We start from the raw sequence: 15,176 nt of genomic DNA, 5'->3' as shown, positions 1-15,176 counted from the left end.
ATGCTCCCTTTATGCACATACCCCCTTCTAATTCAGCTAAGTGCCCTAGCCAGTGCCTCCTTGACCAGGAATCCCCTGGTACTTCATGGCATGAGGGTGGCCCAGGCTGTTCAGGTGCCTATGCTCTGGGAAGCACTTTAGAGATCGGTCTCTAGTTTGCTTTCTCTGTTTGATTTTCCCCAACTTAGGTATCAAGACTCTATTTTTATCATTGAAGGAATCTGGTTGGACCCCTTCTTGTCCAATGTTTTCTAACAGCTTTTATAATTTGTTGTATTTTACACATTTGATTGAATTTGCCTAAAAATTCATCTGATCCTACAGTTCTTTTTCTTTAGGAGTTCATTCATAGCTTGTTCGATTTCTTTTTCCAAGACTTGAGATGTTTAGGTTTAATTTCTTGTTCTGATAATATGGGCACTTTATATTTTTGTAAATATTCTTCCATTTATCTAGATTATCAGTATTTTTCTCTTCAATTCTCCCATTCCCAAAACTCAAACTCCTTCATAAACTGGGTTTCTGACTAAATGGTCCCAGGCAATCTCAAGATCAACACATGCGTTTCCAGAGCCACTCCTTTTAAGCCAATGGAGACATGATAGCCATGCTTTTGGACACACACATTTCTGATCTGCAGTGTTCAACAGTGTTTCATATAAAAAAAAAAAAAGTTTTCTTTTTTAAACTTGGTCCTTATATATTTTAGAAGGCTGCCATATAAGCCCTTTGATCTGATAATATTACTACCAAGTCTCTATCCTAAAGAGATTATAAAAAAGGGAAAAGGATCTACATGAGCAAAAATATTGACAGCAGCTCTTTTTGTGGTAGCAAAATTTGGATATTGAGGGGATATCCATCAATTGGGGAACGGTTGAACAATTGTGGCATATGATTTTTTTTAAAAAAAATTAAGTGTTTTACTTTTCCAAATACATGCAAAGATAGTTTTCAACATTCATTTTTGCAAAACCTTGTGTTCCAAATTTTTCTTCCCCATCCCCAACATGCAGCAAGCAATCCAAAAATAGGTTAAACATGTACAATTCTTCTACACATTTCCATATTCATCATGCTGTGCAAGAAAAAACAGATCAAAAGGGAAACTAAAACATGAGAAAAACAAGCAAGCAAGCAAACAAACAACAAAAAGGTGAAAATATTATACTTCGATCTATATTCAATCTCCATATGAGACTCTCTGGATGAGGATGACTCTTTCCATCCCAAGTCGACTGGAATTGCTTTGAATCACTTTACTATTGAAAAGAGCCAAATCCATTATAGCTGATCATCACATAATCTTGTTGCTGTGTACAATGTTCTCTTGGTTCTGCTTGCTTCATTCATCATCAGTTCATGTAAATCTTTCCAGGCTTTTCTAAAACCAGCCTATTCATCATTACTTACAGAATAATATTCAATTATATGAATATACCATAACTTATTCAGTCATTCCCCAACTGACAGGTATCCACTCAATGTCCAGTTCCTTGCTACTATGGAAAGGGCTGCCACAAACATTTTTGTACATGTGGATCCTTTCCCTCTTTTTATGATCTCTTTGGGATACAGACCTAGTAGAGACAATGCTGGATCAAAGGGTATGCAGTTTGACAGCCCTTTGAGCATTCTTCCAATTGCTTTCCAGAATGGTTGCATTTTACAATTTTGTGAGATATGATTTTGATGGAATACTATTGTACTATAAGAAATGATGTTAGATTTCAGAAAAAAGACTGGGAAGATGTAGAGGGCCACAATAGAAAATGCTATTCAAGTGCAGAGAAAGAGTTGATGAATTTTGAATGCAGATTGTAGCATACTGTTTTCACTTTACTTGTTCATGTTTTCCCCCCCTCCCTTTTTTGGTCTGTTTCTTCTCTCACAACATGACTAATAAAAAATATGTTTTATATGCTTGCACAAGTATAATTTGTATTAAACTATTTACTGTTTTAGGAAAAGGGAAAGGTAGAGAGGGAGAAAAATTAAAGCTCAAAATTTTTTTTAAAAAGCTTTTTATTTTCAGAACATATGCACAGATAATTTTCAATATTCACCCTTGCAAAACCTTGTGTTCCAATTTTTTTCTCTCTCTCTTCCCCTCACCCTCTTCCCTAAAGAGCAAGTAATCCAATATATGTTATACATAAGGCAATTCTTCTATACATATTTATACAATTATCTTGCTGCACACACAAAAAAAATCAGACCAAAAAGGAAAAAATGAGAAAGAAAACAAAATGCAAGCAAACAACAAAAAGAGTGAAAATACTATGTTGTTATCCACACTCGGTTCCCACAACCCTCTCTCTGGATGCAGATGACTCCATCATAAGACCATTAGAACTGGCCTGAATCACCTCACTGTTGAAGAGAGCCACAATCACCAGAATTGATCACTATATAATTTTGCTGTTGTTGTGTATAATGTTCTCCAAGTTCTATTCAGTTCACTTAAAAAGCTCAAAATTTAAAAAAAAAAAAAATGTTAAATATTTAACCTACATTAGATTGCTTGTTGTCATGAGAGTGAGGGAGAAAAATTTAGGATACAAAATTTTACAAAAATGAATGCAGGGGCAGCTAGGTGATTCAGTGGATAGAGCACCAGCCCTGAAGTCAGGAAGACCCGAGTTCAAATCTGATAAAAGACACTTAACACTTCCTACCTGTGTAACCCTGGGCAAGTCACTTAACCCCAACTGCCTTAGCAAAAACCAACCAACCAAAAATGAATGCTAAAAGCTATTTATATATATTTGGAAAAAAAATTCTTAAAATCAATGTTAAAAACTGTTTTTTCCATGCAACTGTAGAAGGATAATACTATTCCTTTTTTTTTTTTTTTTTTTTTTTTGCTGAGGCAATTGGGGTTAAGTGACTTACCCAGGATCACACAGTCAGGAAGTGTTAAGTGTCTGAAGCCAAATTTGAACCGAAGTCCTCTTGACTTCAGGGCTGGTGTGCTATCCACTGCACCACCTAGTTGCCCCTTATGATTACATTTTTAAAAAATCGTCTTCACATGTAATTGGGAAAAAATGATATTTTTAAAAAAAGGCTGCTATAACTGGAACAACCTCCTAAGATTTTATATGAAGACCTCTGCCAATGGAGTTTCATTTGTATATTAAACAAACAGAACAAAATGTAGGAAAGATAGCCATAGTATTAATTAAGAAAGGAAGAGTGGTAATGATAAAAGGGACACAGATCTGAAGTTAGGAAAGAGGCTTCTCTTCCCAGCGCGCCACTCCCTGGCAATAGCGCTTACTTGAATGACTCCCCCCTCAGCCTCTTCTGTCATCTGAAAATTAAAGGGCTGGGTTAAGGCATCTCTAGAACTCGTTCTTAGCTCTGAGAATCCACGAGCCTCCTGAACTTCCCCAGCCTCCCAACCTGGCATCTTCTTTCCCTCTCACTCCACAAGGCCCAACCATAACCCACAGGCCTAGAACCACAGAATTGATCACATACAGACTGATCTGATCAAAGCGCTTCTCCACAGTATATGTATGGTCCCCCAAGCTCCAGGAATACAAAGGAAGGAGTCCTCCACCTCCCAACATTGCCTGCTGAGCTCTGAGAGGGCTCAGTGCGAGAATCGCTTCCATGCCCACTGGTATCAAGAGCCCCCAGTCCTGGCCCTTGGGGTCAAGGCCTTCCTTTCTTCAAACTGTTCTCTGCTGGTGGCCGTCTCCTGCCTTAGACTATTCAGACTCCACACTCCCAGCTCCTTTGGCCGTCTCCAGGCCTTTTTGCCCTCTTGGTCCCCCTCGTCCCTTCTGGGTGGGCTTTGCTTAATCACTGCTCTTTTAAAATGTCCCCAGAGCCAGAGGATAATGAGACATCATGGTTCACTGCAGAGAGCACTAGGCTGGGGACTCAGAGGACCTTGGTCTCAAGTCTAGCTCTTTTGTTGTTTAGTTGTTTTCCAGTCATGTCTGACTCTTTGTGACCCCATTTGGGCTTTTCTTGGCTGAGATCCTAGAGTGGTTGGCCATTTTCCTCTCTGGCTCATTCTACAGATGAGGAAACTGAGGCAAACAGGTAAAGTGACTTGCTCAGGGTCACACAGCTAGTGAGTGTTTGAGACTTCCTGACTGCAGGTCCCGCTCTATTCACTGCCCCAGTCCCAGTTCCACCATGTACTAAAAGGGTGAATTTGGGCAAAACCCTTACCTTCAGGGTCCTAGATTCCTCCTCATTTGTAATCGAAGCGGTTGGACCCCTGGGTCTTCAAGATCCCTTTTAACTTTGACTCTAAGCTGTGTCACCGTGTCACTGTGACACCGTGAGGGAAGCTCACAGGGTTCAGAGATTCTCAGAGCTGGAGGCTGGGACATGTCCTACTCTCACCTGGTCCCATCTGAAGACTCAGGCCCCAGAAGGCCAGAGCAGGAAGAGCTCTCCCCGCTCTCTGCTCTAACTCCCTGGGCCAGTGACTTCCAAAGACGTTTTCTTAAAGGACACTGGATAGGGTTTGTCTTTTCCAAGCCTGGTTTTATTGAAATGTTAGGGAGGGATCTGCTGGAAGGCAAATATGGGTTTTTTGAGAGCAGAGGATACAGAACACTGGTTTTGAGAAAGAAGAAAAAAACTCCAATTTTTGTAAATGAAGGACAAAGGGAAATTTCACAAAATTAGCTTCTCAGAGCTTTTCTTTTCTTCTCCAGAAAAAATTCTACAAGTGATACAACTTAAATAATAACTAAGATGAGCTTATCACTACCCATCAATACCAATCTGTTTTTTTTTTTTTAAAGACATCCCATGACCTGTTTTCTGATCTTTTCCAAACGAAACAATCCTATTTATTACCAAACCCTCTCTCCCTTGGCCTCAAATTCTTGTATTACTTGCCCACAAGGCTCACCTAACCATACCAAGAAACAGATTCTATGCCTTCAAGATTCAGGTCAGTGGTGAACTTCAATATCAATTTTCAACACCTACCTGAGTCTTTCATCATTCCCCACTTCCCTTCCATAGTTCCAGTGATACAATATGATTTTGTAGTCCCCTGATTTTAGGGGAGGGGAGGGCCTTTTGTTCTAACAATAAGTCAGGAAATCCTAAATTTTCTGGTTTTTGGAGCCTGCTGCAGGGACTTCCCACTCTCCCAACCTAAGAACAACAATTTTGTCAGATTTTGACAAGACCACTCCTCAATTCATTGCTGACTGTCTGATAGCTTTTGGCTTCAGGATAGTTCCAGGGACCAAACTCCTGAGACAGTAGTGACAATCTGTTGGTCAGGGAGAACCCAGATAAGGAGACTACTTCCTGGTCCTACCCTTGGGCCAGAGAATTAACATGCCAATGGTAGAAAACTGGATAAAGTGGTCCTTCTCTCCCCTTTGGCACTCTATTTCCCTTCTGGAATCTAGCCCGAATAAAGCCTTTGACACTTAACTTGGAGACTGGGTCTGCAAACTCTTTCACTATACCTGTGAGACTGGGGGACCCCTAAACATTGTTAGGGTGTCTTATCCCTCAACACCAGTGTCAGATTTACAATGTTAATGCCCGATACAGATATCAGTAGAAAAATTAAATTTAAAATGAAACTTAAGCTAAATATAATTTTACTTCAATTCCTCCCCCAGTTGGGTATGAGACATAAGTAGAAAACATCCCCAAATATAGTTTGGTACCAGTTTGGCGTAAAACTGTATTTGAGATTCTCCAGCCTTAGGGCAGAAATGGAAACCTACCTATTGGGATCATTTGCTCGTAGCCCATTTTCATTGGTCACAATTACTTTATAACAGAGTTCGTTTCCTGGATTTGGCTTCTTTTTCAATTCTTCTTGCATCTCTTCATCACCTTCCTCATCTTCTTCAACTTCCTCTACTTGCATGATTCCAAACATCTCTCCGGCATCGAATATCTGAGATCAGAAGGACTGGGTCAGTCAAGGGTGGAATAGTCAAAAATACTATATACGGTTACATAAGCATGTCCCAAATATCATTAAACTGGGTTTGCACATGAGAAATGGGATCAAAGAATATCGGCACCACTGAGATTATTTATTTCTTTCTTACTTTGCAGAAAACTGAGGTCCCAAGCGGGCTACATCACATGGATACCAAGGTGAAGACCTGGGACTAAACTATATGAAAACAAGTAGACGATGAGAAATACTGGCTTCTACAACGTACCTCCCTATTATTGCCCACAGTACCGCTGCGCTCCCACTCACTCAGGCTCACAAGCAGCTGTCAGTCACGCAGCTGTCAAATGAATCTTCCTGAAGCTCAGGACCAAGTCACCCCCATTCCATAAACTCAAGGGGCTCCCTCTCACCAGGGCTAGTTTGGCTTCTAAAGCCCTTCATGACCCAGCCTTGTCCTACACCCCATTTCCTTCCACATACTCTGAGCTCTGGGGACCCCGGCCTCATCCACAGCACTCCATCTCCCAGCTTTTCCCATGCCTGGCATACCTTCCACCTCATTTCCCCAGGCTTCCTTTAAAGACTAAACTCCTGCAAGAAGCTTTTCCGATTCTTCTTAATCCTACTGTCCTTAATCTTCCAACCAGACACAATTCCCATTTCAGCCTGTTCTTGTCTGTACATGACTGTTTGTATGTTGTCTCTCCATCTGCTCTCAGGGACAAAGGAAGTAGTTTCTTTTTTTGGGGAGGTTTAAAAGGTTGGAAATTGCAGAAGAAATTGATGTTAACCTAGTGTCCTAGAAGGCATTCGATCTAAGAGAAGGAGCTCTGGCCTTAGGGACAGGAGACAAGCCCCCAGCAATAGCATCTTGCCAACCTTTTAAAATTTATTTTAGAAATGCTTTACTGTCGCCTTTTGTTTTTAATGTCAAATCGTTGTGATGTATTGCCCTATCCGTGAATCAAACTCTCTCATCACAAAAAACAGTAAAGCAAACGTAACAGAGAGAGGAAGCCAAATGTTGCAGTGGATAAAGCACCCAGCTGAGGCAACAAGATCATCACTTCTTGCTGGGTGACTCTGGGCAAGGCACTTCAACTCTACCTGCCTCAGTTTCCTCAGCTGTAAAATGGGGATAACAAGAGCACCTCGCTTCCAGGTAGTATCTGTATAGTCCTTTGCAAATCTTAGCACTTTCAATGCTATTATAACGATAGAGTTTAAGTTTGACAAATATATTTCGACACTGTTCCCCACCCTAGTTTGCCAATCATTTCTGTTTCATTTTCTGTTCTCTGGGATCATTAATTCTCTAATAACTCAGTCAGATTTTTCTCAGTGACATTCACATATTCACACTGTTGTAATCTCTGGCTATGCTATTGGACTGCTACTTATTGACTCTGCCTTTGTTCAAATACACTTTCTCTGATACTCTGAACACCTTTGTCACTTCACTACACCGAGAAAGCAGAGTTTTGATTGTATTTAGCTTTCTATGGCCTGGGGCTAGGGAGCAATTTGAGGGATTAATTTCCAGATCAACTAAAGATGAAGTTTCCCCAAAACCAAGTGGAAGGATGGGGAGGGGATGAGATTCAGGTGGGAATCATTTTAGGAATTTTCTGGAGGCCAGGTGCCCCCCCCCCCCCCTCAAAGATCAGAGGGACAGAGTCCTATTACATCACAACCATGATCACACTGTTTCAATGACATTACCATATAATCTAGCTGAAGCTCTGGAGGTCCCATACCACTTTGCTCTGTGCAGAACAGCTCTAATGATCAGGAAGGTCTATGATGTCAATAATTATCTCCTTGTAATTTCCACCTGACTTTCCTCCAGAATCCTTTGGATATTCAAAGATCAAGACCACATCCTTATCTTCACTTCTCCAGGTGAAATAAATGGACTTTCTAAATGTCTTAGGAGGGAGTAACTTGACAATGGTGAAGTAAAATTATTTATGGTCACAGTTTTCTACTTAAATGCTACACAAAGTTTTCTAAACTTTGAATAAAGATGCCTTGGGGCCTAAAAGCTATCAATTTCTTTAAAGTCATAGCAAGAAACTCTTCTTAACTGTTTCTTTTAGGTGGAAAGCAGGACCCAGTTGGTGAAGGAATCTCTCCCTAGAGTTCTGGCCCTCCCCACTCATCTCCCCAGCTTGACCGAAGAGCCAACTCCTTTAAAGTCTTCACAGTCACCACCTCCTGCTTACAGGAGCCTCCCGAGGCAGACTAGCCTGAATCTGCAGCCCAAGTTTACTGAGGATCAGAGAGATCACATGATTTGTCCAAGGCCAAATAGTTAGTGATGCTTAATGTGGAATTTGAACCCAGGTCTCTCCGGCCTCCAATTCAGCACTCCTTCTAGTAAACACATGGCCTCTCAGGACCAACTGCTAGAAGTTCCTAGTACAAGCTGCTCAAGAGTCATCACCAGTAACAAATCCCTATTTGTATCTGTTGATGGAGTGAGTCATCAATGCAATTATTATAATTAATGCTAATAATGTCACCCTTTCATAGAAGGTTTTGGAAAGGGAATCTGGCAGACTGAATCAGCCCCAGCTCTCCACCCTCTGCTCTGAGGGCCATACAGGCACCTGGGCTGGGGGGAGAGGGGGAGTGTCTCAGAAGTTCGAGAGGAAAAATAAGAGGGTTTTAGTCAAACATAAGGAAGGTTCCTTCCAGTTTTGACATTCTGTAATTCTAAGAGCAAGAAAGTGGCTGAGAAACAAGTCTTTCATAGAAGGAAAAATTCACTCAAGGGCCTTAGAAATAAAAATATTACTGAATTTGAGTATTTAAAAAAATAGAAATGCAAAGATTCCTTAAAGCTTTAACTCTCTATAATTCATTTGGCAATTCAGTAATTCCAAATGAAATTTCAGATCATTTAGTTTATAGGTGAGGTGAAACATTATGTAGTTACAGAAGAAAAAACCACGGAGATAATTTAGGTCAACAATCTCATTTTGGGGGCTTGAACAGAAAGTGCTTTGCCTAAGTTCCCATGATCAAACAGTGTGAGGGGGGGAAGCCTCCGTTCTTCTGCCTCCCAGGCCAGATCTTCCCCTCCAACAGGCCAAACTTGTGAAGAATAGTCAATCTCTGGATAAAGAGGGCTACACAGGGAGTCTTGGACTGAGGGTCCAGCATACTGCCTCCAATACCACAAACAAGGCATAACACCTTTCAGTATCTCAGTTTCCTCATCTGTTAAAAGGGAAAATAATAAATATTACCACAAGTGTTAAACACACTAACAGTCTACTGGGGCAGCTAAATTAAAGTGCATACATATATAATATACATCACAGATAACAAAATATATGCTATATGGACACACACACATATATAAACAAAATACAATAAAATATAGATAACAATATGCCTTAAAACTTTGAAACTAGTGGCTCCCAGTTTGTATCTGAATTTACTCTCTGACTCTACTACTTTGCATCTGCCACAAGGTAGCTGTGGGACAGACAGCATCTTGTGAATTTTTGTCAAACTGAACTTTAAAGAAAGAATTTGTTTGTACTGAGCTTTCAATAAGTTTACAAATCACTTTGCTCACAAGGCAAGTGTTACCTCCACTTTAGAGGTGGCTAATGCTCTACAAGGAAACAAATGCACAAACAAAAAGTTCAGGATCCCACTATTTAATTTCCATGAGCAAAATGATTTCAGAGTTTCTGAAATGTGCCGTACTTCCAAAAAGACCCAGCTATTTACAGCATACCCAAGTCCTTCTGCACAGTAAAGGATTCCCCAATGAAAATCTGGTTCCATTGAATTCCCAATCCCTATATTTATGCACACCTGCATTTTTGATTTCCTTCACAAGCTAATTGTACAATAATTCAGAGTCTGATTCTTTTTGTACAGCACAATAATGTTTTGGTCATGTATACTTATTATGTATCTAAGTTATATTTTAATATATTTAACATCTACTGGTCATCCTGCCATTTAGGGGAGGGGTGGGGGTAAGAGGTGAAAAATTGGAACAAGAGGTTTGGCAATTGTTAATGCTGTAAAGTTACCCATGTATATATCCTGTAAATAAAAGGCTATTAAATTAAAAAAAAAAAAAAAAAAAAAAAAAAAAAAAAAAAAAAAAGAAGGGAGGTATATTTTTTTAATTTTTTGCAAGTCCATTGCTGTTTGACCTTTGACATGACACTTTGTCCCAGTTTTCTCATCTGTAAAATGGGTATAGTAATACTTTTAGAACGTACACCAGAAGACCAATATGAGGAAGGAACAAAAAAGTCATATATACCAAATGTTTTATAAGTACAAAATATTTTATAAATATAAGTTGTTAGTGGGGTGAATCATAACTTACCTCAAACCATGTCTTGGGAAATGATTTTTGCTTTTTTAATTAAGGTCCTGGTCTCAGTTTATGTTCTAGGACATGAGATTTTCCCCTTCCTTCTAACAGTAGGGGCCTGAAAAACGAATCCTGCTCATTGAGGGTTTTGATTAGTTGGGTTCCAATTAATCTACATTTTATTCTACCAGTCTCTATGAAGAGCAGATGTTGGATGTGTGTAAATAGGAACTGTTACTTCAAAATCAATTGAAGTTGAAAGCAGCATAAAAGCACTTAGAGAACTTCATATTTTTCTTATTGGGAAAATCCAATTAATTAATTTTTCCTTTCCCCTTGAGCCTCCAAAAGGTTCAGTAAAAATGGAACACTCATTTACTGTGGCTGATATTGTCCCGCATGCAGAGTCCTTCATTCACAACCAGAGGGTTCTGCATATGAAACTAATTGAACATTTGGGACCTTAGAGCAAAATTGAGTACACATGTGCTCAAATTTCCACATTCTACCAAACTGAAATGTCCATTCAAGAGCTACTTTAACCTGAATCAAAACAAAAAAACTTTTTTTTTTTTTTTTACCAATTCCCTGCATGGTGGAAAAACAGAAAGAATAAAATACTCATTTAGAAATTAGTTTTCCCAGATGAAGTGATATAATGTTAAAATTCCAGTTGTTACTATGTTCTTCTCTCCTTTTATCTTGACCTCTTTATGTAGACAGTCTACATTCCTGAGACCCCAAACTCTACTAAGTAAATATGGGATTTGAATAAAATAGCCATTTTAGGTAAAAAAAAAAAAAAAAAAAAAAAATCTGGTTCCATCCCTACCCCAATGTGTATTTTCACACATTAAGTTTTGTTTAAATAACAGGTAGCTGTTATTTAATAGCTTTTCCATGGGACCATTTCTATGGTCCCTACTGTGTGCCAGGCACTGTGCTAAGTACTTTGCAAATATTATTTCCTTTGGACTTCACAATCTTGCAAGGTAGGTGCTAGATGATGCCCATATTACAGCAGTGGAATCAAATACAGATAGAAAGTGGGAGCTACTAATGAGTGCAGAAGGCCACAGGTTGACTTAATTTTAAAGCATAATGTTATCTATATTTTATTGTATTTAGTTCTGTCATATGTGTGTGTTTTATTGTATTTTGTTTTATAAATTAACAAGTGTCTTCATATATAAACAAGTTTATATATATATATATATATATAAAATATATTTTGTTATCTATAATGTATATTATATATCTGCACTTTAATCTAATTTGGCTGCCTCAGTGGAGTGTTATGGGGTGTGTTTAACACTTGTGGTGTAAAGTATGATTTCCCCTTTTAACAGATGAGGAAACCGAGGAAGGCAGAAGTGATGAGCCTTGTCCAGAATTGCCCAGCTAGTAAATTTCTGAGGCAGGATTTGTACTGAGGCTCCTGAGTCTGGGCCTAACTGAGCAGAAAATTTGGGGGATTTTCCTAAGGAAATCGTTAGTGCCAGTTAAAGCTGGCTGCCACTTAGCGAGCACTTCCGGCAGTGCCCTTTTGGCCAACAAGCCCACAACCCTCCTAGGTCTCCTCCTCCTTTGTGTGCAGCCCAGGCCTCCTTTCATTAAGGTGCACAAACATCTTCTTCCTCCAGGCTCCAAAGCCATTGTTTACTCGGCAGCCCCAGGAAAGTTTGGGGAGCACCAAGGGCAGGAGCCAATCAAAGACATTCTCCGGGGCTGGGGGGCATCACAGGAGAACAACAGGCTCAGTTCTCTCATTTAAGATATGAGGAAATGGGGGAGAGGAAAACACTTGTTCCCAATGCTCCTGAGAAGGGAGGCAGGAAGATTTGAGTCACATGTAGGGATAGGATGGCCTGGAGGAGCTAAAAGACCATCTTCCACGCCCAGGCCCCCCAGTTCTGGGGATGCTGGAAGGAGGGTGGTCTGTTTCTCTCGTCTCTTTCACAATCTTCCCAAGACTGCTGCCTTCTCATCCCCAACTCAGACCAAACGGGGCAGGAGGAGAGAAGGGGCCATTCCAACCCTTCCTGTCCCTTTTAATCGCTCTGACAAGTGGCTTCCCCAGTCAGTCCCCAGACTTCCAGGAGCCCCAAGTGCCCAGACCAGTCCTGGCTAAGATCATCTTTTCTGCTCATGGTTTTCAACGGGACCACAGGCAAGCGCTCATGTGAGTTGTGCAGGGGAAGGTGCCGGCATAATGCATAAGCAGATTTAAATTGGCCCAAAGCTAAAGCATAGCCAGCGGTGAGGGGAAGGGAGGACGACGGTCATTTTCCAGGCCAGATAAAGCTGCCCCGGGGACCAAAGCAAGACTTGTCGCGGAAGTGCTCTCAGCCAACAGCCGCCCGGACTCTGGTGCAAACTCTACAAAGTAAGACCTGAGACTTCCTTTTGCACCTAAAGAAGAAGGGACGCCATTTAGCCCAGTCCTGTGGACAGCAGTAGAGCCAGCCAGTCTGGGACCTCCGCAGAGGTCTGCACCGGAGAGCTCCCTCACTGCTGGCTTTTCTTGGGAGCCCCCGGTGCTCAGAGCCCGGCCTCACGGAGGGACCTGCCCAGGAGCGGGACAAGGAGCCGCTTCCTAGCTCGGGACTCAAACTTCCTCCAGTCCGGTTTCTGTACCGTGGGGGGAGGAGCTCCAAAGTGCCCTGGGGGCGTTTGGGATCCCGCACCGGCCACCCAGAGTCCCCGGATTTGCGCCCTTCCGTGGGGGCGGTGATCTCGCTGCGGTTATTAGACTCAGGAGTTCGAATCCCGCCTCATTCCCAGCGGTGGGATCCTGGGCAAGTCCCCTAACCCTGCTTGCCTCAGTTTCCCTATCTGTACAAGCAGTGCGCCACCTGCCACGAGAGGCCCTACGGGGGTCACGAGAAGGGTCCCGTTCCTCCCCGGCAGCGCCGGCCCCGGCGCCCCCCATTCCTCGGTATCTCCCCCTCCCCCCCCCTCCCGAAGACCGCACAGCGCGGGGCGAGCCGATGAGCATTTATGAGGCGCCTGCTGTGTGCCCAGCGCCGGCAGGGAGGTGGGGGAGGAGCTCGGCACCGAGGCCGCAGCCCGGGGCCTGTCCGGCGCGCACTGGGTGCCCTGGGAGTACTGCCCGCCTGCAAGAGCAGGGGCGGGGGTGGGGCCCTCGCCCCCCCCCCCCCCGGGCGGCTCCCCCGCGCGCCCCCCGCCCCCCGCGGGCCCGCGCCCCCACCTCGCGGTGCAGCTTGTGCAGGAGGCGGCCCCAGTAGCGCTCCGGGACGGCCGAGGCCCGCAGCGCCGGCCCGTGCAGCGCCACGAACGCCTCGTAGTCTTCGCCGCCCGCGCAGCCGCCCTCTCCCTCGCAGCCGCCCTCCATCGCGGCCAGCCGCCTCCTCCGCGTGGAGCCCAAGCGCCGAAGCCGCCGCCGCCACCGGAGCCGCCGCCGCCTCACCGCGAGGCTGCCCCGCCCCTTCCGCGGCCCCGCCCCCCGCGCCCGCCCCGCAAGCCCAGGGCCTTTCCCTCGCCCCGCCCCTTCCGCGGCCGCGGGCCCGCCCCCTCGCCCGCCCCGCAAGCCCAGGGCTTTTTCCTCGCCACGCCCTCCCCGCCCCTGCGCGCTGGCGCTTCCTCGGCCGCGGCCCCGCCCCCTCGCCCGCCCCGCAAGCCCAGGGCTTTTCCCTCGCCCCGCCCCTTCCTCGGCCGCGGCCCCGCCCCCTCGCCCGCCCCGCAAGCCCAGGGCTTTTCCCTCGCCCGCCCTTCCTCGGCCCGGGCCCCCCCGCGCCCGCCCCCAACCAGGGTTTCCCCCTCCCCGCCCCTTCCGCGGCCGCAGGGCCCCTCGCCCGCCCCGGCCCGGGCTTTTCCTCCCCCGCCCTCCCGCCCCTGCCCTGGCGCTTCCCGGCCGCGGCCCCGCCCCTCGCCCGCCCGGCCCGGGCTTTCCCTCCCCGCCCCTTCCCCGGCCCGGCCCCCTCGCCCCCCCCGGCCCAGGGCTTTTCCCTCGCCCCCCCTTCCGCGGCCGGGCCCCGCCTGGGCTCCAGCCCGTTTTCCGGGGTGTGGAGCGCCCCGCAGAGGCGGGGAGGAGGGTCGGGGACGGCGCCGGGAGAGGACCCGCCCCTCCTCCTCGAGGGAGGGCGCTCACCACCTCCGGGCCGTTCATTTTGTCGTTTTCCAGCCAGCGCTTTGCGCCCGTCTAATGCTGGAACCCAAAATCCCCCCAGCCCCAATTTCCTCATTCCTCCCACAAATATTGTGCCCCCACTACGTGCCGGGCCCTCTGCTCTGCCTCGGGACACAAGGAACACCTCTGAAAGATCTACTTACTCGGTGGCGCCACAAACATTTATTATGCGCCTACTGCATACCAGGCCCTGTGCTCTAAGCAATAAGCACTCGTTAAGCTCTGTGCCCTGGGGATGCAGAGAGAAGCAAGAACCCAGAACGGCCCCTGCCGCCAGGGAGCGCCCGCCTGCCCGGGAGGCGAACAGCTGATGCCGAGAGGCGCACCCGTGTCTGCGGGGACGCGTGACGGACCTCCGCAGGGGCAGGGCCCATGGGTGGTGATGCTGCAGCGGAGGATGCCGGGAAGGAGCCTTCCGGCCTCCTCCTGGGGAGGAGTGTTCTCCCTCGGGGAGGAGGGAAGGAGGAAGTGCTCCCGGAGCCCACAGAGCCTGGGGAAGACCGCGGAGGGCAGCCTCTCCGATGTGGGAAGCTGCTCTCCTTCTCGGGCTGAATTTGCCGGTGGCTTCTTCCCATGGCCCCTGCCGGCCTCCGGGTGGGCCCAGTGCAAGCCCTCTTCTGGCACCAGACCACCTCGGCCCCCTGGCCCCAGCTCCCGGAGCTAGAATGGGAACTCGGGGCCTTCCTCGGGGATCTGAATCCCCTTCCATGGAACCATGCATCTCCCTTGGCCAATGGGGCCCGCCTCCTCCTCCCTACGGCCAG

The 15,176-nt window shown here is 45.6% G+C and overlaps 1 protein-coding gene across 1 annotated transcript in view; it reads right to left on the bottom strand.

The window, feature by feature from the left end:
• Positions 1-13,686, bottom strand: part of TTLL12 (tubulin tyrosine ligase like 12) — a 36,377-nt gene extending 22,691 nt beyond the window's left edge. Inside the window, exons 1-2 of the mRNA XM_031938914.1 lie at positions 13,474-13,686; positions 5,727-5,902 (exon numbers count right to left, since the gene is read on the bottom strand). Of these exons, the coding sequence (XP_031794774.1) occupies positions 5,727-5,902; positions 13,474-13,617 (320 nt within the window). The 5' untranslated portion in view covers positions 13,618-13,686. The remainder of the gene's footprint in view (positions 1-5,726; positions 5,903-13,473) is intronic.
• Positions 13,687-15,176: the final 1,490 nt, after the last annotated feature.

This window comes from Sarcophilus harrisii, chromosome 5 (genome assembly GCF_902635505.1).
Source record: "Sarcophilus harrisii chromosome 5, mSarHar1.11, whole genome shotgun sequence".
In the NCBI taxonomy this organism is placed as follows: Eukaryota; Metazoa; Chordata; class Mammalia; order Dasyuromorphia; family Dasyuridae; genus Sarcophilus; species Sarcophilus harrisii.
Note: the sequence above shows the minus strand (reverse complement) of the source record. Positions and strands in the feature narration are given on the sequence as shown.